This window comes from Scyliorhinus torazame, chromosome 16 (assembly GCF_047496885.1).
Source record: "Scyliorhinus torazame isolate Kashiwa2021f chromosome 16, sScyTor2.1, whole genome shotgun sequence".
Lineage (NCBI taxonomy): Eukaryota > Metazoa > Chordata > Chondrichthyes > Carcharhiniformes > Scyliorhinidae > Scyliorhinus > Scyliorhinus torazame.
The window spans coordinates 58,895,098-58,921,298 of NC_092722.1; the positions used below are offsets into that span (position 1 = coordinate 58,895,098).

The 26,201-nt window shown below is 47.8% G+C and overlaps 1 protein-coding gene across 5 annotated transcripts in view; it reads left to right on the forward strand.

Moving 5' to 3' along the window:
• The window catches only part of alpl (alkaline phosphatase, biomineralization associated), a 130,343-nt gene that overhangs the window by 58,000 nt on the left and 46,142 nt on the right, over nt 1-26,201 (forward strand). For all 5 annotated transcript variants that reach the window (XM_072478549.1, XM_072478547.1, XM_072478552.1 and 2 more), the window contains 3 exons: nt 3,778-3,893; nt 4,461-4,635; nt 15,448-15,623. In XM_072478549.1, coding sequence (XP_072334650.1) covers nt 3,778-3,893; nt 4,461-4,635; nt 15,448-15,623 — 467 coding nt within the window. The remainder of the gene's footprint in view (nt 1-3,777; nt 3,894-4,460; nt 4,636-15,447; nt 15,624-26,201) is intronic.

The window sequence follows — 26,201 nt, forward strand, 5'->3', positions numbered from 1 at the left end:
CAGCACGGAGACAGGCCCTTTGGCCCAAACTGGTCCATGCCAACCAAAAAGCCTATCTTTGCTGAAACAGTGTTTATCTTTACAAAAAAATCCACGCTAAGTTTTCTTTACTAGTCTACATCTTCCCAAGTTACAATCAGCTTATTCAGCGCTGAGGTAAATTGACTGGCCTGTAGTTTTCTTTTGCCCTTTCTTCTTTCATGGGATGTGGGCCTCACTGGCAAGGTCAGCATTTGTTGCCCATCTCTAATTACCCATTGTGGTTGCGTGACCCCTTTAAGGATCGATCCTTTGTGGGCCATATGATTGTGCCAGAGCCTTTCGGATGGACCGCGTGAATGTTAGCCTATCAGGTGTTTAGACACGGACCTGGCTGTTGGGGTTTTGTCAGAGGAGATTCGAGGGGACGAGACCTGTGTAGTAGTTGTACTGTTCTGTGTATAAAGTTCTTCTTAGTTAAATAAATCACCGTTGTGATTTAACATTGCCTCATCGCTTGCCTTGCAATACAATATTGGCGATGAGAATAAATCAATCCAGTTGAAGGAAACTCATCGAAAATTGGAAGGTGGAGGGAAGAGTGGTTTCTCAGAATCCTGAAAAGATAAAAGATCATCTGCAGTCGAATAACCATGCCACTATTCGGGAAAATTGATTCATTTGAACTGGAGGTTGAAAGTTGGGGCCAATATGTTGAAAGGCTTCAATACTTTTTCGCTGCCAATGAAATTACGGCAGAAGAGAAACAGAAAGTAATATTACTGACAGTGTGTTGCCAGAAAACATACAACCTCGTGCGAAGCCTAACATCTCTGGAGGTTCTGGACTCCAATTCCTTTGATCAATTGGTGCAGCTAGTGAGGGACCATTACAATCCCCGCCCCTCCATATTATGCAGTGCTATAAATTCCAGCCAGCCGTTGGTGATCCTGGAGAAACGGTATCCGCTTTTGTAGCCAGACTTCGACAAATTTCAGGAGATTGTGAATTTGGTACGTCTCTCAGTGACATGCTGCGTGACCGATTGTACTGTGGGATCAACAACATAAATATTCAGAAGGAGTTGCTGGCAGAAACCAAGATACCCTTGGACAAAGCGGTTAAGTTGGTTCAAGTGACTGAAAGCACTGAACAGAGCGCTTTCGAATTACAAAGCAAGGTGAACCTGTTATGGGGGAAGCAACAGCAGCCACTTGAGGTTCCTGAAGCAAAGGAGCAACGGAGCCAGAAAAGAAGAAAAGTGACCGGTAGTCACAAGGGTTAGATGCTTATTACCATTGGGGAACCAAGAAATACATTGAAATTGAAGTCCTTTTTAGGGATGGTCAATTATTACGGCTGTTTTTTTACCCAATTTGTCTACCATTTTGGCACCCCTGCATCAACTGCTGAAGAAGCACCAACGTTGGAAGTGGGTAGATTCCGAGAAGAAGTATTTCAATCAGGTCAAACCGGCCCTTCAGTCATTGACCTTGTTGGTCCATTTCAATCTGGATAAACCCATTGTAGTCACTTCCGATGCATCACCTTATGGTATTGGTGCGGTACTCTCGCACAGAATGGAAGATGGCGTGGAAAGGCCTTTTGCTGTCACATCCAGAACGTTGTTGGATACTGAGAGGGAATATTCCCAGATCGACAAAGAAAGTCTGGTGGTTATTTATGTCGGAAAAATTTCATCAATATGTTTATGGCTGACATTTCACCATCGTCTCAGACAATAAATTATTACTTGGCATTTTTCGTGAAGATAAATCTGTCCTGCCAATAGTATCAGCCCTGGTGCAAAGATACCAAATGTTGATGCTTTGAGCAGGCTTCCACTGCCACAGACAATATCTGAGCCTCCAACACCACAGGATATCATCCTGGCTCTGAATATATTGATACTTTATCTAATTAATCTGGCCAAATTAAGAGGTGGACCAACAGAGATCCTGTGTTGTCAAGAGTTATAAGGATGGTCTCACTGACTAGCATTTTGAGAAGTCAGAACAGACCAGGCCTGATATGCAAAATCCCTTGTGAGGACGGGGTTCTCCTGTGGGACTGCAGAGTGATAGCACCACCCCCGGGCGGCAGCCTCCTCTTCAAGAATTACACAGCGGTCATCCTGGTCAGTCTAAGATGAGGTTGTTGGCCGGGAGTTATGTTTGGTGGCCAGGGATCGACAAGGAGATCAAAAGTGTAGTCAAACGTTGTGAACACTGTGAGTCTCAACACAACCTTCCGTCTGCAGCAGATTTGCACCCTTGGGAGTGATCGGGGCACCCGTGGGTGATGGTCCACATCGACTTGCGGGTCCCATTTTGGGTATGATACTTTTGATGTAGATTGCCACTCGCGGTGTCTGGATGTTCAGCCTATACGTTCAACCTCTGCAGTGGCCATAGAGGACAAGCTGAGCATTTGCGGCCCATGCAAGGTGATCATTTCAGACATGGTACTGTCTTCACAGTCAAAGATTTTCAACTCTTTCTTAAGTCCAATGAGATCCAGTGTGTAAGGACAGCCCCCTACCAACCTGCATCAAATGAGCGGCCCAAACGTTCAAAGCATCAATGAGAAACAAGCTAATCGGCCACTACTGCTTCGCTGATCAGAATTCTTGCTCTTGTACGATGTAATCCCGCAAACGACCACTAGGGTCACCCCCCGGCTGAGTTGTTAATGGGCAGGCACCTCAGGATCTGGCTCATCCTCATTTTTCTAAATTTGTCAGGGAGGGTGGAGGCTAAACAAGCCTCACAGAAAAGCCACCACAATCCAGCCAAGAAGGACAGGTCGTTTCGAACAGAGAATGTGCAGAACTTTGGAGGACTTGAATGGTTAGTTGGGAGAGTTGTTGCCAGGACTGGGCCAGTATCCTATGTTATAGACCTACACGGCCGTGAGGCTAGAAAACATGTTGATCATTTGAAAAGGAGAGAAACTGTCCTCCCCACAGATGGGCAGATGGACCAAGTCCCAGCTACCAATCTGCCTTCCTTACCTGGTCTGACCTACATGTGACTCCAGACACACACAATGTGTTTGACACTTAACTGCCCCATTCAGTTCTTGGCAATTAGAGGTAGGCTGGTCTTGCCAGTGACACCCAAATCCCAGAATGAATAAATTAAAAGAAAAATGATGATATCCATGCATTTCTGCGATAAAATGTGCAAGATTTTATGTTTACCTGATGATGGGACTCGTGACCGATAGGTTATGAGCCTAACACATTGCCTACTGTGTTAAGAAGGGCATGCCCTACAACGAAGATGGGTCAAGTTAGCTTATTTCTATGTGCATTTGCTCACAAAAATGAAGTATACGCAAGAGGTTCCCAGGTTCGATTCAATGCTGGGTCACTGTCTGTGCGGAGTCTGCACGTTCTCCCCGTGTCTGCGTGGGTTTCCTCCGGGTGCTCCGGTTTCCTCCCTCAGTCCAAAGACGTGCAGGTTAGGTGGATTGGCCATGATAAATTGCCCTTAGTGTCCAAAAAGGTTAGGAGGGGTTATTGCGGTAAGGGGACAGGGTTGAAGTGAGAGCTTAAGTGGGTCGGTGCAGACTCGATGGGCTGAATGGCGTCCTTCTGCACTGTATGTTCTATGTTTTAAGAGCTAACAATGGTTATCAAACTCAACCTAAGATGCCAATGTGCCGGGCAACACATTTTGGAGCTGAGGTTAAGGTGTGCATGAATACACAGAGACAGAAAGCGACATCTGGACAAATATTGAGGGGAAGGAAGAGCTCAATGCTGAGGTCTCATTTCCTTTGTTCTTTTTTTAGGCATGGGGATACCCACAGTGACTGCTGCTCGAATTCTGAAAGGCCAGTTGGATCACAAAAATGGAGAGGAAGGTTTCTTGGAAATGGATAAATTCCCCCATGTTGCTCTTTCAAAGGTAGGTTATTATCGACACCTGTGTTGATTGTCTGCCCAACTATGGCCAAGAGCATTGAGCCTTTGAGAGCACCTACCACATTTAAATTTTATCCCCCCCCCCCCCCCCCCACCCCCCAAGTCCTGGGTGATCTACAATCTTGGTAACACATGTCAGAAATGTCTTAGTAAAGAAAAAGATGAACTTTCCTCTTCATAAAGTGGAAAAACAGTCTTGATTCCCCACTGGATGGAGTTGGGCCCACATTATCCCTCGTTAAGGAAGTGACCTTGGCCTTCGCAGGTGCCTTGACAACATGAATGTTTCCTCCTTGTGGAATTCTGCCAGAAGTGTGGTGGAACTGGACAAAAATAGATTATGTAATTTGTTTCCAATGGGACAAAGTGGTCAAATAAGAAATGTTTGGAGTTCCAAGAATGCAAATTTCTAATTTTGCATTTATTCTTTGCCTTAAGCTGTGATGTTTATTTGAAAAAAATTGATTTACATGACTGTAGTTCTTCAAAACAGGAAGACAGGCTTCAGTGTTTCAACTTTGATGCTATCTCTCTCTCTTCCAACCACCAGACCTATAATACTAATGCCCAGGTACCTGACAGTGCTGGCACAGCGACGGCCTACCTATGTGGCGTCAAGGCAAACGAAGGCACCGTGGGCGTGAGTGCGGCTTCGGTGCGTAGACAATGCAACACCACCTTCGGCAACGAAGTGACATCCATTCTGAAATGGGCAGAAGATGCTGGTCAGTATGTTACATCTTGTCATGATATTCAGATAAACATCATGGTGCAAACACACATACACACTGATGGACAGATCAACGGACCAATCAACACACACACAACATGACAGCCAATCACAAGCAAGGGCACACGCACTATAAAACGGGGAACACCACAGTTCCCGCTCATTCCAGCAGGAGACAGCTCAGGGCACAGAGCTCACAGCAAGCCACTCAGACATTCACCATGTGCTGAGTGCCTCTCCAAGATAGTGTTAGGGCTGGGTCCACAGGTTAAAGGGTAATGAACGAACCACAGTAACAAGTTTACAGATGTTGTTATTGATAGTAATAAAATAGAGTTGTACCATCCGCAACCGTGTTGGTTCGTCTGTGTAGCAGAGCACCCAACACGACACATCTCACACAGTCTCGATACAAGAATGTTGGCCATTCTTTATATTGGTTTCTCCCTCGTTCAAAGGGAGGGATTTGCAGCTTCCACATCAGTGGTATGTGAATAGTTTCAAGGAGCAGTTGTTAGCCTGTTTCACAGGAAGGAGTGGCACAGTTTTATTCACATCACAGAGTAACTCAAGTATTGTGACTACTTACTGAGCTGAAGTGGTCATGATAAATGGTCAAGTCTCAGTTTTACCCCAGACCCCCAACCCCAATCTGGTAAGTTAAAAGAGCTAATTGAACTCTAGTTCCTATGTTCTCCCTCGTCTTCCTCCCACTTTCTGCATTGCTAAACTTCACATACCCCTATCCTTGCTGAACTACACTGACTTCTGGTCTGACAATACCGCAAATGCAAACTTCTAATCCTTGTTTTCATATTGCTTTGTGGCCTCACTTTCCCTATTTTTGTAACCTATTCCAGCATTGGAACTCATTAAGATGCCTTGCAGATAATTAGGATCCATTCAAATATCTACACATCTCTTGAGAACCCGCCAAGATGCCTAGACATCTCTAGAACCCTCTGTCCGAGATGGCTAGACATCTCTAGAACCCGCCAAGATGCTTAGACATCTCTAGAACCCTCTGTCCGAGATGTTGAGACATCTCTAGAACCTGCCAAGATGCCGAGACATATCTAGAACCCTCTGTCCAAGATGCCTAGACATATCTAGAACCCTCCTTTCTTCCACCATTGATGGCCCTGCCATAGCTGTAAACTGTACAAATCCCTCCCCAAACCTCTCCACATTTTGACCCCTTTAAGATATTTCTTATAACCTATCTCTTGGACCAAGATTGTGACCAAGTTGCCCTGTTGACACCTCCTTTGGTTCTGTACCAATATTTTGTCCACTGACACTCCCACGAAGGGCTTTGCAATATTTGACTACATTCAAGGTGCTATATAAATCCAGGTTGTTGTTGTTGAACTTGTTATGAACATGCCCTAAAGGCGCAGGGGTTCAAATGCTGGGTCCTTAAGGCTCCAATGCAGCTGTGTTTTCTCATTGTCTTTTTTGAAGTAGTCCTTTCAACATTTAATGTGCACTACCGCAAGTTGGAAATGAGCTGCAGGCTAATTTAGTTTATTCAAAAATGGAAAGTGGATGTTACTTGTAACATATGCAATATTACACAAGACATTTGGTGGATTGACTGCTACATTATGGACCACCCATGTAGTTGAATAGTGCGACCAACAGAAACCTGAGGTCGCAAAATGTGGGTTTAGTCAAGATTCTGCTGCATAACTCACCATGTTCCCAAACATCGCCAGGCCAAAAAGAGAAGATGGTGAGATTGATAGGGACAATTGGGAAATTTAAGTACTTGGCTGTTAGAAAAAATGGAGGAATATTTTTGAGCAGTTTTCTACAAGGCAGAAAACATCAGAATAAAAAGGCAGCAAGCACATCAATGGGTTTGAGAAATGGTTGCACACCCTTCGATTTTTCATCACATCACGAGTATATAGAAGCTCCACAATAGAATAAAGGTTACCAACACTTGCAGATTTTATCTTTGATTTTATTAAGCGATGGATGTAATTAACAAAAAATAGCTGATCTCTTGTGGTATTATTCCTGTTTATGTTATTTACTACCCTGGTTTATGTCTTCAAGACAACATGATATTAATTGTAGTTACTTAGAAATAGCTCAATGAATTCAGACTGCAGTTGCAACAGCTTGTAAGTTTCAGATTGTAGGTCAGTGACTTGGCTTTCTTCCTTGTTAAGTTTGTTTTGGACAGAGGGCTGTGGAAGCTCAGTCCTTGTCTATGTTCAAAGCAGTGGTTGATAGATTTCTGGGACGTAATTTAACGGGACAAATTCTAGGTGAACGAGGTTTCCCACGTGCTCCTCAATGTCCCTGATGGCGAGCTCCTGACCACTATCTAACGACACTTAGCCATTTTTTGGGGCTATTGCGAGTTCCTCTCCGGGCGAGCCCACACTTAGAATTATTTTCATTACTGGGAAGCAGAGCTCGCTGGCCAGGCCGGCCCCCCAGGGATCAGGTCACCATTTTGAAAGGGTGCCCCAATATCTAAGTGAGCTTGTGCGTCCTCCACACCCCACACCCATGGGCAATGTCACACCCCACACACATTGGAATTGCCCTACACCCTCTCAAGTGATGACAACCTGCTATGGTGTCGCTGAGGCCCCCAACCCTTTTCAGGCCATCCCACACACCCTTTCGGCAACCCCCCCATTTCCAGGACCGCCGCCCTTCACCTCCCAACCACCGGAGGCCCTTTCATATCCGCTCTTCAGCCCCCACCCTCCATAACCCCTCATCTGTCCTTTCACGTGAATCGCTCCCCTCAGGCCCTGACCCATGGCAGTGCCACCCTGGAACCTGGGCACCCATGCATGGCCACCCTGATAGTGCTCCTGCCAGCCTGGCACGTTGACAGTTCCAGGCTAGCAGTGTCTAGGTGCCAACCGGTCAGCATCAAGATGTCTGGTTCGAAGGGGAATATACCCTGCCCTGTCCCTGACCATCCAGGGGCCTCCAACCACCTGGAGACCCTCCAGGTGTTGTTCTGCCTGGTTCTCGTTTGTGTGGACTAGTACTAATCAGCGCTCGCGTGATCTCTCGCTGGTGAGCCAGTTAGATCCCAGGAGGTTGTTAGATAGGGCAACCATCTCATTAATGAGATGGAGATTGGCCTTGATTAGTGATTATTGGTTTCTCGCCGTGCCTAGACGAGTTCTGGAATTCGCCAACGAGAGCGAGCCAGTTAGATCGCAAACTGCTTGGTGCCTGGCGAGGTTCCCGATTTAGACTGCTCTTGTGATCTAACCGGCTCGCATGGATTGTCGGCATGCGCAATGAAGCCATTAAATTGTAGAGCTAATTAATAATAACATAAAGGGTTTGGGGGATAGTGGATGTAAAAGGCACTGAAGTCACATGGGATCAGGGGTGAGCTGGCAAGGTGGATACAGAACTGGCTAGGTCATAGAAGGCAGAGAGTAGCAATGGAAGGATGCTTTTTCTAATTGGAGGGCTGTGACCAGTGGTGTTCCACAGGGATCAATGCTGGGACCTTTGCTCTTTGTAGTATATATAAATGATTTGGAGGAAAATGTAACTGGTCTGATTAGTAAGTTTGCAGACGACACAAAGGTTGGTGGAATTGCGGGTAGCGATGAGTACTGTCAGAGGATACAGCAGGATTTAGATTGTTTGGAGACTTGGGCGGAGAGATGGCAGATGGAGTTTAATCCGGACAAATGTGAGGTAATGCATTTTGGAAGGTCTAATGCAGGTAGGGAATATACAGTGAATGGTAGAACCCTCAAGAGTATTGACAGTCAGAGAGATCTAGGAGTACAGGTCCACAGGTCACTGAAAGGGGCAACACAGCTGGAGAAGGTAGTCAAGAAGGCATACGGCATGCTTGCCTTCATTGGCCGGGGCATTGAGTATAAGAATTGGCAAGTCATGTTGCAGCTGTATAGAACCTTAGTTAGGCCACACTTGGAGTATAGTGTTCAATTCTGGTCGCCACACTACCAGAAGGATGTGGAGGCTTTCGAGAGGGTGCAGAAGAGATTTACCAGAATGTTGCCTGGTATGGAGGGCATTAGCTCTGAGGAGCGGTTGAATAAACTTGGTTTGTTCTCACTGGAACGAAGGAGGTTGAGGGGTGACCTGATAGAGGTCTACAAAATTATGAGGGGCATAGACAGAGTGGATAGTCAGAGGCTTTTCCCCAGAGTAGAGGGATGGGGGCAGGAGCCCCGCCCATTATGTTTGTAAATTGTCCAGACTTGGCCCCTTCAACAGTGCTGCACCCGCTCATTTACTGTGCTGACAAGCCCAACTAGATAATGTCTGGAGTGGAACTCAAACCATCAGAGCCAATAACTCTATAGTAGAGGAACTCAAACCATCAGAGCCAATACTAGGGGGCATAGGTTTAAGGTGAGAGGGGCAAGGTTTAGAGTAGATATACGAGGCAAGTTTTTTACACAGAGGGTAGTAGGTGCCTGGAACTCGCTACCGGAGGAGGTGGTGACATTTAAGGGGCATCTTGGCAAATACATGAATAGGATGGGAATAGAGGGATACGGACCCAGGAAGTGTAGAAGATTGTAGTTTAGTCGGGCAGCATGGTCGGCACGGGCTTGGAGGGCCGAAGGGCCTGTTCCTGTGCTGTACATTTCTTTGTTCTTTGTTCTTTGTTGTGAAGTGACCAATTAACCATGATCATATTGAATGGCGGAGCAGGCTCAATGGACTGAATGGCCGTCTCCTGTCCTTAATGTTCCTAATGTAAACAATGAAACTGTCGGATGTCCGAAAGTGCTTCAGAGAGAAATGGAATTATTTTGGAGAGCAATCACTGTTATGATGTAGAGGACACAGTGAGTAATAATAGAAACAGGTGGCCAGCCTGGGCTCATTATGAATGCTTGGCTGAGATCCAAGACTGACAAATGTATTACCTGAGCAGGGTGTTCTGTTTTGACAAATGAAGTGGATTATTGACTTTGCTTGACTTACATCTTTTATGTGAGTGTAATAAGTTGTTCTTTCTGTGATCTCTCTTGTCAATGTCTCAATGGTTATTTGGACAAGATCAAGAGGTGTGAAAAGGTTAATGGCTCTGTTACTGAATCTCCAATTGCCCCGATTGTCACTGTTAGAGGGTTGTAGGAACCATAGTTTCTTTCAAGGAAGATTTCTGAATGAGCGTTTTTTCCTCAGCAGTCCCTCTTGCCTTTGTTTTTAAATGGCTCATTAGTTCTGTGCATTGTAACAATGGGTGAATGGGCATTGCAGGACCATGAAGGGTTCAGAGAGATAGCATGGAGGGCCTGTAGGCCTTGGAAGTGACATGGAGGCCATGAAAGTGTCATGGGGAGGGGCATGGAAGGGACATGAGAGGACATGGGCAAATTATTTTCAGCCTACCCATCAAAAGGTCGCCGATTCAAGAACACGGACCATGACTTGCCTGATGAGCCATGATCCATGAGTCATCTAGAAGCTGGTCCAACTCGGTGAAGATTGTGGGGAGACATAAGCTGCCATACCCTCACCATAGAGCCAGCCAGATCAGGGTTCAGGCTCACTACTTGTATCCTTATCCTGCATGGCAAAACTTATTGTGTCTGGGGATGGGGGCAGGAGCCCCGCCCATTATGTTTGTAAATTGTCCAGACTTGGCCCCTTCAACAGTGCTGCACCCGCTCATTTACTGTGCTGACAAGTCCAACTAGATAATGTCTGGCGTGGAACTCAAACCATCAGAGCCAATAACTCAGCCACAGGTATCAATTAAAGGACATGAAACTGGAGTGGTGAAAAAGCATGAGGAAAATACAGTCTAAAATTTCCAAAATGAGAACGAGTGGAAGGTGGATGGGGGAAATAGGAGAAATGGGAGAAATAGGAGCAACGGGAGAAAGGACGGGAATGGGAGAAATCTGAGAAATTGAGGAATAGGAGAAATGGGGGGAATAGAAGAAATAGGGATGGGGAATGGGAGGAACTGGGGAAATAGGGAGAAATAGGGGGAATGGGAGAAATTGGAGAAATGGGGGGGGAATAGGGGGAACTGGAGAAATAGGGGGATGAGGGAATGGGAAGAATTGGGGAAAAGGGGGTTTGGGAAAATATGGGGAATGGCGGAAAAAGAGGGAATGGGAGAAAAAGAGGGATTGGGGGAAATGGGAGAAGTAGGGGAAATGGAGGGAATGGAAGAAACATGGGGAATGGGGGAGGGGGGGGTAACTCTGAAGTTACATTGGTCAATATTGGTCTCATGGTTGACTGTCATGTTTTGGGACTCTTTGTAAACCATTTTGCACCGTCACCTTTGGATCGAGTTGCTTTTGTGGCATTGTTGTTCAAAACTGGTGAAACTATTAAAGATCTTGGCATTGATGTTGTTTCCCTCGCAACCCGAAATGATAAACAATTCACTTGCTATCTCAGTAATCACTGAAGGAATTCTGTGTTGGACTGTCTCTGGTAATTGGTAGAGCAGGTCTGGTAGGTTCTACTTCACCTATAAAGCATTGTTCATGACTACCAAATATCTCAAAGCATTTTACAGCCATTGAAATTATTTTTGAAGTGTAGTCACCATTGAAACATGGCAGCCAACTTGTGCATAGCAAGCTCCCACAACCAGTAATGTTGAAATGACCATATAGTCTGCTTTTGTGGTGTCGATTGAAGATTACATACTGGCCAGGGATAACTCCCTTGCTCACCTAGGAGAGAGTGCCATGGGGACTTTTGCATCCTGCCAAACAGGACGATGAGACCTCGGTTTAATGACTCACCCAAACGAAGGCACCTCTGATACTGCAGCGTGCCCTCGGTGCTGCACTGGAGTGTCAGTCCTTTTGTGCTCAATCCCAAGCAAGAGATTTGAACCCCCTACCTTGAACTTCTGAATATGTGAGGACATGTCATAGAATTCCTACAGTGCAGAAGGAGGCTATTCAGTCCATCGAGCTTGCACTGACCCTCTGAAGGAGCCGCCCTACCTAGACAATCCCCCACCCTATCTTTGTAACCCCACCTAACCTGCACATCATTGGACACTAAGGGGCAATTTGTGCATGGCTAATCCACCTAAACTGCATATTTTTGGACTGGGAGGAAACTGGGACACCCAGTGGAAACCCATGCAGGCATGGGGAGAACAAGCAAACTCCACACAATCACCCAAGGCTGCAATTGAACCCAGGTCCCTAGATTGCCAACCACTGCGCCACCGTGCCACTCCGAGGTGTACTATTGTTGCAACCAGATATTGGATAGTGCGAGTCTACGTTAGTCTATAATCCATTTATTGAGGTGACTGATGTCCCTGAACTCAAGGCGGTATCTACACCAATATCCATCCCAGTAATTTTTACTTACTTGTGGTAAAGTTGCTGTGGTTCTCAAGAGGCTGTTTACTTGAATGTTGTGGGTTTTCCTGAATGAGCGATGACACATTTTGTGGTCCATTGTGAAAGCATCTTTTCCGCAGCTGTGGGATATCTGTGATGCCTTAATCTGCCATGCGGGTCTTTCCCAATTTGGCATGTAGATGTTGATGAGCCATTTCTTATTTCAAATATCTCAGTTGCAAGAACAAGAGGAGACTTTAAGATTTCATACTGCGCCTTTCACAACACAAAGGCCGGGGTTTTCCAGGCCTTCCTGCTGGCGTGATCTTCCGGTCCTGCCGAAGGGGACCCCCTCTGTGACGGTTTCCCTGGTGGCATAGTCAGTGAGCAACGCAAATGGCCAGTGACTTCGGTGGGATCGGAATATCCCGCTCGTGGTCAATAGCGAGCCACCTCCACTATTGGAAAACCTCCTGCACTGGGCTGTCTCACCACAACCCTATGGAACTGAAGTGTAACTTCCTCATTTTTATGTTCAATTCATCTTGTAATAAAGGATGCCATTCCATGAGCCTTCTTGACTACATGCTATACCTGCATGCTAACGTTTTGTGACTCATGCATAAGACCATCAGACATAAGGAGCAGTATTAGGCCACTCGGCCCATCAAGTCTGCTCCGCCATTCAATCATGGCTGATATTTTTCTCATCCCCATTCTCCTGCCTTCTCCCCATAACCCCTGATCCCCTTATTAATCAAGAACCTATCGATCTCTGTCTTAAAGGCAGTCAGTGATTTGGCCTCCACAGACTTCTGCGGCAAAGAGTTCCACAGATTCACCACCCTTTGGCTGAAGAAATTCCTCCTCATCACTGTTTTAAAGGATCGTCCCTTTAGTCAGAGATTGTGTCCTCTGGTTCTAGTTTTTCCTACAAGTGGAAACATCCTCTCCACGTCCACTCTATCCAGGCCTCGCAGTATCCTGCAAATTTCAATAAGATCCCCCCTCATTCTCTAAACTCCAATGAGTACAGACCCAGAGTCCTCAACCGTTCCTCATACAACAAGCTCTTGATTCCAGTGATCATTCTTGTGAACCTACTCTGGACCCTTTCCAAGGCCAGCGCATCTTTCCTTAGAGGACCCCGAGGACCGCCCCAGCCGACTTAACTGCCAGGTCCCTCCGTGTGGGACCATGTCTAATCCACGCCCGTGGGACTGGCCAAAAACGGACGGCCGCTCGGCCCATCGGGGCCCGGAGAATTGCCGGAGAGGCCGCTGCCAACAGCTCCTGACCGACATGGCGTGAACCCCGCCCGAAAACAGGCGCCTGAGAATACGGCAGCCGGCATCGCGCCGCCCCCCTGGGGATTCTCCGACCCGATGGGGTGGTCGGAGAATCCCGCTGTATATGTCACCACGTCAACCTTTTAAAAAAAAATCATTTATGGGATAGGGGCATCGCTGGTTAGGCCAGCATTTATTGTCCGTCCTAGTTGCCCTTCAGAAGGTGGTGGTGAGTTGCCTTCTTGAACCACTGCAGTCTTTGAGGTGTAGGTACACCCACTGTGCTGTTAGGGAGGGAGTTCCAGGATTTTGCCCCAGGGACAGTGAAGGAATGGCGATATGTTTCCAAGTCAGGATGGTGTGCAAAAATGGTTCTTAAATTCTCCTGTTTAATGTACGTAACTGCTGATTTTTCTTTTTTTGAATGGCAAATTACTGCTCACGTAACAAAACCCCATTCCTTTCTGAGCTGCATTATGATGATTTCTATCTTACCTCGCACCCGTTAATTCCCAAAGGAATCTGACCTTTCAGCAGTGAGGAGAGATGGAAGCGCTTCTGCACATAAAGGCTGCTGGAATTTTGGAACTGTCTTTCACAAATGGCAATCGGTGCTTGAGGGGCTGAGTGGCCTTTTCCTCAGTACCTACGTTCAAAAGGCCACCGCCCAACTCCACTATCCAAGCACTACCATGAACTCCACTGTCCAGGCCCTCAGCGTCCAACATCAATGCCTCTGATTCCTGCACCCCCACCACCAACACCCTAGACCCCGCCAGAATCTCCACCCAATCCAAACTGTTTTGCTGCTTCTTCATCGGCTGGTTACTGCACTGGCTGGTAACCTCCTTCTGATCATCGGGTTACAGATGGCAGGTGTTAAACAACAGCAGAATCGCACGGGTAGATTACAGCAATAGCTTATAGATAGATAGATAGATGTTTTCAGCATGGAAACAGGCCCTTCGGCCCAGCTTGTCCATGCCGCCCAGTCTCTATCACGAAGCTAGTCCCACTTACCCGCATTTGGCCCGTATTCCTCTATACCACCCTGCCCATGTAACGGTCTAACTACTTTTTAAAGGTAAAATTGTACCCGCCTCTACTACTGCCCCGTTCCAGATGAAAACCACCCTCTGTGTCAAGAAATTTCCTCTCTGGTCTTCTTGAACCGCTGCAGTCCCTGCGGTGTAGGTACACCCACTGTGCTGTTAGGGAGGGAGTTCCAGGATTTTGACCCAGCGGCAGTGAAGGAAGGGTGATATGTTTCCAAGTCAGGATGGTGAGTGACTTTGAGGATAACATGGTGCTCCCATGTATCTGCTGACAAGGGAGGCGGGATTCTCTTGTGTGGGGACCAAGTCCCCATGCCGGCGGGAAAACCGGCGCAAACCACTCGGCGTCAACAGCCCCCGAAAGTGCAGAATTCTTCTCCGCACTTTTGGGATCTAGGTGGACGCCGAAGGGGTTGGTGTCGCGCCAGCCGGCGCCGAAGGGACTGCACAAATTAGCGCATGCGCCGAATGGCTGGCGTGATCTCGCGCATGTGCAGAACCGCCGGCGTGGTTCCGCGCATGCGCAGACCGGCCGGCATATTCTGGCGCATGCGCAGAGGGTTGTCTTCTCCGCGCCGGCCATGGCGGAGCCCTACAGGGGCCGGCGCGGAAGGAAGGAGTGCCCCCACGGCACAGGCCCGCCCACAGATCGGTGGGCCCCGATCGCGGGCCAGGCCACCGTGGGGGCACTCCCGGGGTCGGATCCCCCCACGCCCCCCCCGAGGACCGCACCAGCCGACTTACCCGCTAGGTCCCGCCAGGTGGGACCATGTCTGATCCACGCCGGCGGGACTGGCCATAAACGGACGGCCGCTCGGCCCATCGTGGCCCGGAGAATTGCCCGGAAGGGCTGCTGCCAACGGCCCCCGACTAGCGTCGAGAGAATACGGCAGCCAGCGGTGGGGCGGCAGGGCGGGATTCGCGCCGACCCGGCATGGGGCCGGAGAATCCCGCTCATGATGTGGAAGCTGTTAGGTAGGTTACGGCAGGAATTTCTGAGCTCAGTGCACAGGCAGCTAATGGCACAGTTGCCAATGATGGGGCCATTAAAATGGGATCGACAAAGGGATAGAGTTTGAAGAATGCAGTGATCAGTTAAAGGCTGTTTTCGAGGAGTTACTCATCTCTCTTTGTGTTTTAATTTTCTCCACAGGCAAATCCACGGGTGTCGTAACTACCACACGGGTACAGCATGCCACGCCCAGCGCTTCCTATGCTCACTCGGTCAATAGGGACTGGTACGCAGACTCAGACATGCCGCTTGAGGCACTGGAACAAGGCTGTAAAGATATTGCTCAGCAACTTGTTTATAACATTCCTGGTATCGAGGTAACTTTACTCACATCAAATCTTACTTTGCATCTAGTTTATATGCTAGCTCAATGCTGCGATCATCCTGTCCTGAATTCCATACAGTCCAGGCACCAGGGACGTGGGGCGGAATTTTCCAGAAACAATGGCTGTGTCAGGTTCTGGCTGAACACCAGCGTGTTTACCCTAGAGAAACAGCCAAGTTCTCTGTCCAGGATCTTGTGACACTTTGTCAGAGTGGGCATTGGTGGGCATGGTTTACGCTGGCACTCTGGTGGGCCAAGCCTGGCTGCTGAGATTGGGCCACCATCTTTAAAGGGCGACCCAATCTGTGCTAAATATATAGTACCTCCCCAACCCCCCACCTCAAGCTTTGGGACGACTGCCCACCACACCTCACCACGTAAAAAGGGGGCACTCACCACCCTTCTCCCCTCACGTTGCATGTTTTCTAGCATGCACCCCTCTTCCCCCGCACCACACATAAAGGGAATCACACTCCCCCATTGGAGAAGGGTTTGCTCCCTGGCACTGCCTGTTCTCAGTGCCAGGGCAGTGCCATGGGCATTGTCAAGGTGACAGGGGGCACTGCCCAGCCTCAGTCCTCAGTCCCAGGCCTCCGGGTACCGCGGCACCCCTAGTGTGGCCATTGTGACCGGTTTTCGAAAATGACAACCAGTCATGAATTGCGCTGGGGTGACGCCATGTCGCTGGTGGGGGTGGGGGGAATAGAGTCACATGGGTGTATGGCGTAAAGTTGTTTAATGATGTTTAAATATATCTAAATTAACATCACCGGCGAGAGGGGCCGGGAGATTTTGCCGGCGCAAATCCAGTTATAGCCCTCTCGCGAGAGTTAGCGGCCATAACAGGATTTACACGTGCGTCGACCAGGCGGAAAAATCATGCCCCTGATGTCCATCTCTCCTCTTTGTACTTTTTCTCCTTTTATTAGTGCCCTATGTCTGTCTGTCCCATGTCCCCATATTACTGTGTGTTCTGCTGACTCCCCGAAGAATCTGGCAGATGGAGTAATAATGTGAGGAAACTGTGAAGCTGTTCACTTTGGAAGGAAGAATAAAAAAGTGTTACCTAATGGAGTAAAGCTGCAGAATGCTAGGCCGGGGTTCTCCGTTCCGAGTCTGCCCCTGTACCACTGCCAGCGAGGACGGAGAATTTGGCGCTCAGCCAAATCACCCATTCACTTATTACAAGGGCAATTGAACATAAAAGTAAAGAAGTTGTGCTTCAGTTATACAGGGGTATTGGTGAGACCAATACGGAGTGCAGCTTTGGTCTCCTTATTTAAGGAAGGATGTAAATGCGGTGGAGGTGGTTCAGCAGAGATTTACTAGACTAATACTTGGAATGAGTGGGTTGTTTTATGAGGCAAGGTTGGTCAGGTTGGCCTCGGTTCACTGGAGTTTAGAAGAGTCAGGGTGACTTGACGGAAGTATATACGATCTTGAACGGTCTGGACAAGCTGGATGTGTAAAGGATGTTTCCTTGTACAGGTGAATCAAGAACGGGGGGGGGGGGGGGCACTGTTTTAAAACTAGGGGGCCGCTCTAGGGGACAGAGAAGGGGAGAAAATCTGTGTGTCCCCCCCCCCCCCCCCCCCCCCCCCCCCCCCCCAGGACTCTCTGTCCCGCCCTCCCAGAATTCCCTGTCGCCGCCACATCCCCAGGGCTCCCTGTCTCCACAACCCCCCCCCCCCCCCAGGACTCTCTGTCTCACCCCTCCCCAGGATTCACTGTCTCCCCCCCTTCCCCTCGGAAAGAGGAACTTAGCTGGTGTGAAGAGCTGATCATCTTGGAACCTTTTCTAGCTTGTTGCCTGATTTAATGGTTATCCCCAATCAATTCTCATTCAATGAGTTTCTGATTTGTTCTTTTAATCACTATATCAAACTAAACTGAATATCACATGGCTTCTGCATGTTTTGGATGGATTTGTGTGTCTGTGTATGAGTTTGTGTGTGTGTTAACATCACAGGAATCCCTTCCCTAGATAATGCTATAATTCTTGGGAAACACCCATTATCCAGCCTCTACCGCACTGCCCTGTCTTTGCTAGGGCTCTCCTGAGGGGGTGCTCTGAGTCTGTATTTGGATTTGATGCAGAACCTGGGGATCATGAAAGCGAGGTAGGACAGGGCCATTTGCATCCTCCTGTCCATTTTTCTGATCCTTAGACTGAGGAAACCCAGCTCAAAGGAATGCACTCCCTCACTCCCTCCCTCCTTTCCTCCCTCCCTCCCTCCTTTCCTCCCTCCCTCCCTCCTTCCCTCCCTCCTTCCTGTCATGATATGCAAACATGCAACCAATGAACACTCAGAATAGGACACAACCAATGGGCAGTCAGGACACTCAGAGGTGGCATCACCACAAGGGGGCATGACATAAACACTATAAATGGGATGAGGCACTCACACCCTGCCTCTTTCCACAGACAGACATCTAGAGAGTTAGACAGGGTTGATCAGCAGCATCACACCCCAGCACGTGGCTTCGAGCAAGCTGGTACAGTTAGACTGAGTTACTGCAGTTAGATTAGCAGAGAGTCGACCTCATTTGAGAACTGTGTTAATAGTTCAATAAACACGTTGAACTCATTTCAGAGTCTGGAGCATCCCTTAGTTAAGACTGCATTAAGTAGCAGCCTGTGTTATCCGAAGCAGCATAACACAACACTTCCCTCTTTCCCTCCCTTCCTCCTTCTTTCCCTGCCTCCCTCCCTCCCTTCCCCCCTCCCTGAAGAACCGCCCAAAGATTAAATAACAACCATCTGAAATGACTTTGCAAGTCCCTGACCCATCCTTAATTGGGTAGGCCTCTTAACCGAGTATGCACGAGTCTCTCTGACATCCTGCTGTCCAGTATTTTGTGCTGGCTTCCCAGGCAATGCCCCAGGGAGACAAACCTGTGCTGGGTGAACATGTCTCCAACAGCCTGATTAGTGGAAATTATAGAGATTTGGTTCCCCCAGAGGCTTAATTAGCAGGCCCCTGTTTTGCCCATTGAGCAAAATCTGTTTTTGTTTAAACTTGTGAGTATCACTTGGCCAGTATTTATTGCCCTTCCCTAATTGAGAAAATGGTGTTGATCTACTTTCTTGACCTGCTGCAGCCCATGTGGTGCAGATGCATCCACGGGGCTGCTATGGCCTTGAGGGGGGCAGATAATTGTCCTCAGTTTGGAGTCACTTTTTGGCAGGCTGGGTTTGGTCAGCAGACTTCCTCCCCTGGAGGACCTTCCAATTGTTTCATTATTAATGAGGCTAGCGTGTTATTCCAGATTTAATAATTAATTGAATTTAAATTCTCCCACGTTTCCACAGTAGGATTTAAACTCATGCCTCTGGAGCATTAGTCCAGGCTTATCATAGATTCTCCACAGTGCAGAACCTGCACCCACCCTCTGAAAGAGCACCCTACCTAGGCCCCTCCGCTGCCCTTTCCCCTATGACCCCAACTGACCGTTGAACACTGAGGGACAATTTTAGCTTGGCCAATCCACCTAAACTGCACGGGTGGGTTTCACCGTCCCACCTCGCCAGATTTCTGGGGCGAGATTCTCCGACCCCCCGCCGGGTCGGAGAATCGCCGGGGGCTGGCATGAATCGGGCCGCGCCGGTTGGCGGCCCACACCCCCCCAGCGATTCTCCGGCCCGGATGGGCCGAAGTCCCGCTGCTAGAATGCCTGTCCCGCCGGCGTGGATTAAACCACCTCTCTTACCGGCGGGACAAGGCGGTGCGGGCGGGCTCCGGGGTCCTGGGGGGCGCGCGAGGTGATCTGGCCCGCGATCGGGGCCCACCGATCCGCGGGCGGGCCTGTGCCGTGGGGGCACTCTTTTCCTTCCGCCTTCTCCACGGTCTCCACCATGGCGGAGGCAGAAGAGACCCCCTCCACTGTGCATGAGCGGCCGCTAACGCTCCCGTGCATGCGCTGCCCGGCAATATCAGTTTCACGCCAGCTGGCGGGGCACCAAAGGCCTTTCCCGCCAGCTGGCAGGGCGGAAATCAGTCCGGCGCGGGCCTAGCCCCTCAAGGTTAGGGCTCGGCCCCTCAAGATGCGGAGGATTCCGCACCTTTGGGGCGGCGCGATGCCGGACTGATTTTGCGCCATTTTTGGCGCCTGTCGGCGGACATCGCGCTGATTACGGAAAATTCTGCCCCTGGCTCAGCACGCCGTTGGGATTTTTCATTTCGACGGCAGGTCAATGGGTTTCCCACTGTGGGGCAGCCCCATGCCATCGGGAAACCCCAAGGCTGCCGTCAAAACGGAGCATCCCCACGGCGGAGAATTCAGCTTTGGACCCTGGGAGGAAACCGGAGCACCCGGAGGAAACCCATTCAGACACGGGGAGAACGTGCAAACTCCACACAGCCACCCGAGGTCGGAATCGATCCCGGGTCCCCGGCGCTGTGAGGCAACAGTGCTAACCACTGTGCCACTTCAGGATTATTAGTCCAGTAATATCACCACAAAGCTCCTCTCCCCTTATAACCTTTACAGTTTTAAATCATAGTACTGTCGTGTTAGGTGTTCCGCTATACAAACAAACCAACACGGTTGTAGATGGTACAACGCTGTTTTATTACTCTTCATAACAACATCTGTAAACGTATGACTGTGGTTCGTACTTTACCCGTTAACCTGTGGACCTAGCCCTAACACTACCTTAGAGAGGCACTCAACAATGGTGTATGTCTGAGTGGCACGCTGTGAGCTCTGTGCCCTGAGCTGTCTCCTGCTGGAATGAGCGGGAACTGTGGTGTTCCCCGTTTTATAGTGCGTGTGCTCTCACTGGTGATTGGCTGTGATGTTGCGTGTGTGTTGATTGGTCCGTTGATCTGTCCATCAGTGTGTATGTGTGTTTGCACCATGATATGTTTATCTGAATATCATGACAAGTACCTCTTCTGCATTCCTCCCCAATCCTCCTGCCCCCCAACTTGAAATGAGGCGAGATCACAAAATACCGCGTCTCTTTAATGGTCTGGTGGGGCCGTGCCTTGGACTCCATAGGCAGCAGTGCATTTGTCCTTGGAGGCCTGCTAGCTGATATAAAGATGATCTTGGCAGAGTAATACTCCCAAAGGGCGATCGTAGCTCTGCACAATTGAACAAAACAAATAATTACCCCTGTTTCCACTCACCACGTCGCGTCTCAAAGTCAGAATTTACAAAGGCTTTGAATTTACAAACTCTTTGCGCCACTGGAAAGATCCTGCGATCCCTGCAGCAGAATTAAAAATGTAGAGAGATGAAGAAACCTGTTGTTTCATAGAAGATATCTGCGAGGGGCGACAGCGCCAAGTTTGTGTGGCCGATTAGCAGCCGTGAATGAATTGGCTGCTGTTTGACTGGAATCGGGGTCCGGCTCCGAATCACTCGACAAGAGGCTCTTTGTCAATGGAGCTTCTTTTAATGCTCAGCCTGTGTTTAGAGGAGCACACATTTTGAGATGTCGGGGGTGGTTTCACTTGTCCACCTGCCTGTCCGTCTGTGCTGACAATCGGGGCAGCGGGCAGGTGAAATTAAAAAAATTATATTCTGCCGGCCATTAGCTGCCCGGGTTATGTCCGACTCGACTGTTTAGTGGCCCTGAATGGACACCTTGTTCAAAACTGCTGTCGGTCTTGTTTCAATGTTTCAGTTTCCTGTATATCTTCTGGGACGTTGATGCCATTAGAGTGCACCTCTGGGTGGTGCCTGAGCCCATGGGTGGTGCCTGAGCCCCTGGGTGGAGCCTGAGCTCCTGGGTGGCATGTGCACCACACTTGTGATGCTGGGCCACCTGGCGGTGGACCTTAAAGGGTCCCTTGAAGACGACTGAAAAAATTCCGTTAAAGATTCCAGCAAATTGCTGCCTACCTGCTCCTTCGCCATCACCTTCCTGACAGCCAATGTCTCCCCGCTTTTAACTCTGTGAACCCGATCTGTGCCAACCCTAGCCTCCCACTGTTGACCCAGGACATGGCAGTGCACTGTTCTGGTGGTATGCCCGAATTCTGCTCAACCGCACTGTGCGGTTTATCCACACACTGCTGTTTATCCACACACTGTGCTGTTTATCCACACACTGTGTTGTTTATCCACACACTGTGCTGTTTATCCACACACTGTGCTGTTTATCCACACACTGCTGTTTATCCACACACTGTGCTCTTTATCCACACACTGTGTTGTTTATCCGCACACTGCTGTTTATCCACACACTGTTGTTTATCCACACACTGTGCTGTTTATCCACACACTGTGTTGTTTATCCACACACTGTGTTGTTTATCCACACACTGTGCTGTTTATCCACACACTGTGCTGTTTATCCACACACTGTTTTGTTTATCCATACACTGTGATGTTTATCCACACACTGTGTTGTTTATCCACACACTGTTTTGTTTATCCATACACTGTGATGTTTATCCACACACTGTGTTGTTTATCCACACACTGTGCTGTTTATCCACACACTGTTTTGTTTATCCACACACTGTGTTGTTTATCCACACACTGTTGTTTATCCACACACTGTGCTGTTTATCCACACACTGTGCTGTTTATCCACACACTGTGTTGTTTATCCACACACTGTGTTGTTTATCCACACACTGTGCTGTTTATCCACACACTGTTTTGTTTATCCATACACTGTGATGTTTATCCACACACTGTGTTTTTTATCCACACACTGCTGTTTATCCACACACTGTGCTGTTTATCCACACACTGTGCCGTTTATCCACACACTGTGTTGTTTATCCACACACTGTGTTGTTTATCCACACACTGCTGTTTATCCACACACTGTGTTGTTTATCCACACACTGTGCTGTTTATCCACACACTGTTTTGTTTATCCATACACTGTGATGTTTATCCACACACTGTGTTGTTTATCCACACACTGTGCTGTTTATCCACACACTGTGCTGTTTATCCACACACTGTGCCGTTTATCCACACACTGTGTTGTTTATCCATACACTGTGTTGTTTATCCAAACACTGTTGTTTATCCACACACTGTGCTGTTTATCCACACACTGTGTTGTTTATCCACACACTGTGCTGTTTATCCACACACTGTGCTGTTTATCCACACACTGTGTTGTTTATCCACACACTGTGCTGTTTATCCACACACAGCGTTGTTTATCCACACACTGTGTTGTTTATCCACACACTGTGTTGTTTATCCACACACTGCTGTTTATCCGCTCACTGTGCTGTTTAACCACACACTGTGCTGTTTATCCACACACTGTTTTGTTTATCCACACACTGTGTTGTTTATCCACACACTGTGCTGTTTATCCGCACACTGCTGTTGATCCGCACACTGTGTTGTTTATCCACACACTGTGCTGTTTATCCACACACTGCTGTTTATCCGCACACTGCTGTTTATCCACACACTGCTGTTTATCCACACACTGTGTTGTTTATCCACACACTGTGCTATTTATCCACACACTGTGCTGTTTATCCGCACACTATGCTGTTTATCCGCACACTGTTGTTTATCCACACACTGTTGTTTATCCACACACTGTGTTGTTTATCCACACACTGTGCTGTTTATCCGCACACTGCTGTTTATCCACACACTGTGTTGTTTATTCACACACTGTGCTGTTTATCCGCACACTGCTGTTTATCCACACACTGTGCTGTTTATCCACACACTGTTGTTTATCCACACACTGTTTATCCACACACTGCTGTTTATCCACACACTGTTGTTTATCCACACACTGTTGTTTATCCACACACTGCTGTTTATCCACACACTGCTGTTTATCCACACACTGTGCAGTTTATCCACACACTGTGTTGTTTATCCACACACTGTGTTGTTTATCCGCACACTGCTGTTTATCCACACACTATGCTGTTTATCCACACACTGTGCTGTTTATCCACACACTGTTATTTATCCACACACTGTGTTGTTTAATCACACACTGTGCTGTTTATCCGCACACTGTTGTTTATCCACACACTGTGTTGTTTATTCACACACTGTGCTGTTTATCCGCACACTGCTGTTTATCCACACACTGTGCTGTTTATCCACACACTGTTGTTTATCCACACACTGTGTTGTTTATCCACACACTGTGCTGTTTATCCGCACACTGCTGTTTATCCACACACTGTGTTGTTTATTCACACACTGTGTTGTTTATCCACACACTGTGTTGTTTATCCGCACACTGCTGTTTATCCACACACTGTGCTGTTTATCCGCACACTGCTGTTTATCCACACACTGTGCTGTTTATCCACACACTGTGCTGTTTATCCGCACACTGCTGTTTACCCACACACTGTGCTCTTTATCCACACACTGTGTTGTTTATCCGCACACTGTGCTGTTTATCCACACACTGTGCTGTTTATCCACACACTGTGTTGTTTATCCACACACTGTGCTGTTTATCCGCACACTGTGTTGTTTATCCACACACTGTGCTGTTTATCCACACACTGTGTTGTTTATCCACACACTGTGTTGTTTATCCACACAGTGTGTTGTTTATCCACACACTGTGTTGTTTATCCACACACTGTGTTGTTTCTCCGCTCACAGTGCTGTTTATCCACACACTGTGCTGTTTATCCACACACTGTGCTGTTTATCCACACACTGAATTATTTAGCCACACACTGTGCTGTTTATCCACACACTGTGTTGTTTATCCACACACTGTGTTGTTTATCCACTCACTGTTGTTTATCCGCACACTGCTGTTTATCCGCTCACTGTGCTGTTTAACCACACACTGTGCTGTTTATCCACACACTGTTTTGTTTATCCACACACTGTGTTGTTTATCCACACACTGTGCTGTTTATCCGCACACTGCTGTTTATCCGCACACTGTGCTATTTATCCACACACTGTGCTGTTTATCCACACACTGTGCTGTTTATCCACACACTGTTGTTTATCCGCACACTGTGCTATTTATCCACACACTGTGCTGTTTATCCACACACTGTGCTGTTTATCCACACACTGTTGTTTATCCACACACTGTGTTGTTTATCCACACACTGTGCTATTTATCCACACACTGTGCTGTTTATCCGCACACTGTTGTTTATCCACACACTGTTGTTTATCCACACACTGTTGTTTATCCACACACTGTGTTGTTTATCCACACACTGTGCTGTTTATCCGCACACTGCTGTTTATCCACACACTGTGTTGTTTATTCACACACTCTGCTGTTTATCCGCACACTGCTGTTTATCCACACACTGTGCTGTTTATCCACACACTGTTGTTTATCCACACACTGTTGTTTATCCACACACTGCTGTTTATCCACACACTGTTGTTTATCCACACACTGTTGTTTATCCACACACTGCTGTTTATCCACACACTGCTGTTTATCCACACACTGTGCAGTTTATCCACACACTGTGTTGTTTATCCACACACTGTGTTGTTTATCCGCACACTGCTGTTTATCCACACACTATGCTGTTTATCCACACACTGTGCTGTTTATCCACACACTGTTATTTATCCACACACTGTGTTGTTTATTCACACACTGTGCTGTTTATCCGCACACTGTTGTTTATCCACACACTGTGTTGTTTATTCACACACTGTGCTGTTTATCCGCACACTGCTGTTTATCCACACACTGTGCTGTTTATCCACACACTGTTGTTTATCCACACACTGTGTTGTTTATCCACACACTGTGCTGTTTATCCGCACACTGCTGTTTATCCACACACTGTGTTGTTTATTCACACACTGTGTTGTTTATCCACACACTGTGTTGTTTATCCGCACACTGCTGTTTATCCACACACTGTGCTGTTTATCCGCACACTGCTGTTTATCCACACACTGTGCTGTTTATCCACACACTGTGCTGTTTATCCGCACACTGCTGTTTACCCACACACTGTGCTCTTTATCCACACACTGTGTTGTTTATCCGCACACTGTGCTGTTTATCCACACACTGTGCTGTTTATCCACACACTGTGTTGTTTATCCACACACTGTGCTGTTTATCCGCACACTGTGTTGTTTATCCACACACTGTGCTGTTTATCCACACACTGTGTTGTTTATCCGCACACTGTGTTGTTTATCCACACAGTGTGTTGTTTATCCACACACTGTGTTGTTTATCCACACACTGTGTTGTTTCTCCGCTCACAGTGCTGTTTATCCACACACTGTGCTGTTTATCCACACACTGTGCTGTTTATCCACACACTGAATTATTTAGCCACACACTGTGCTGTTTATCCACACACTGTGTTGTTTATCCACACACTGTGTTGTTTATCCACACACTGTTGTTTATCCGCACACTGCTGTTTATCCGCTCACTGTGCTGTTTAACCACACACTGTGCTGTTTATCCACACACTGTTTTGTTTATCCACACACTGTGTTGTTTATCCACACACTGTGCTGTTTATCCGCACACTGCTGTTTATCCGCACACTGTGCTATTTATCCACACACTGTGCTGTTTATCCACACACTGTGCTGTTTATCCACACACTGTTGTTTATCCGCACACTGTGCTATTTATCCA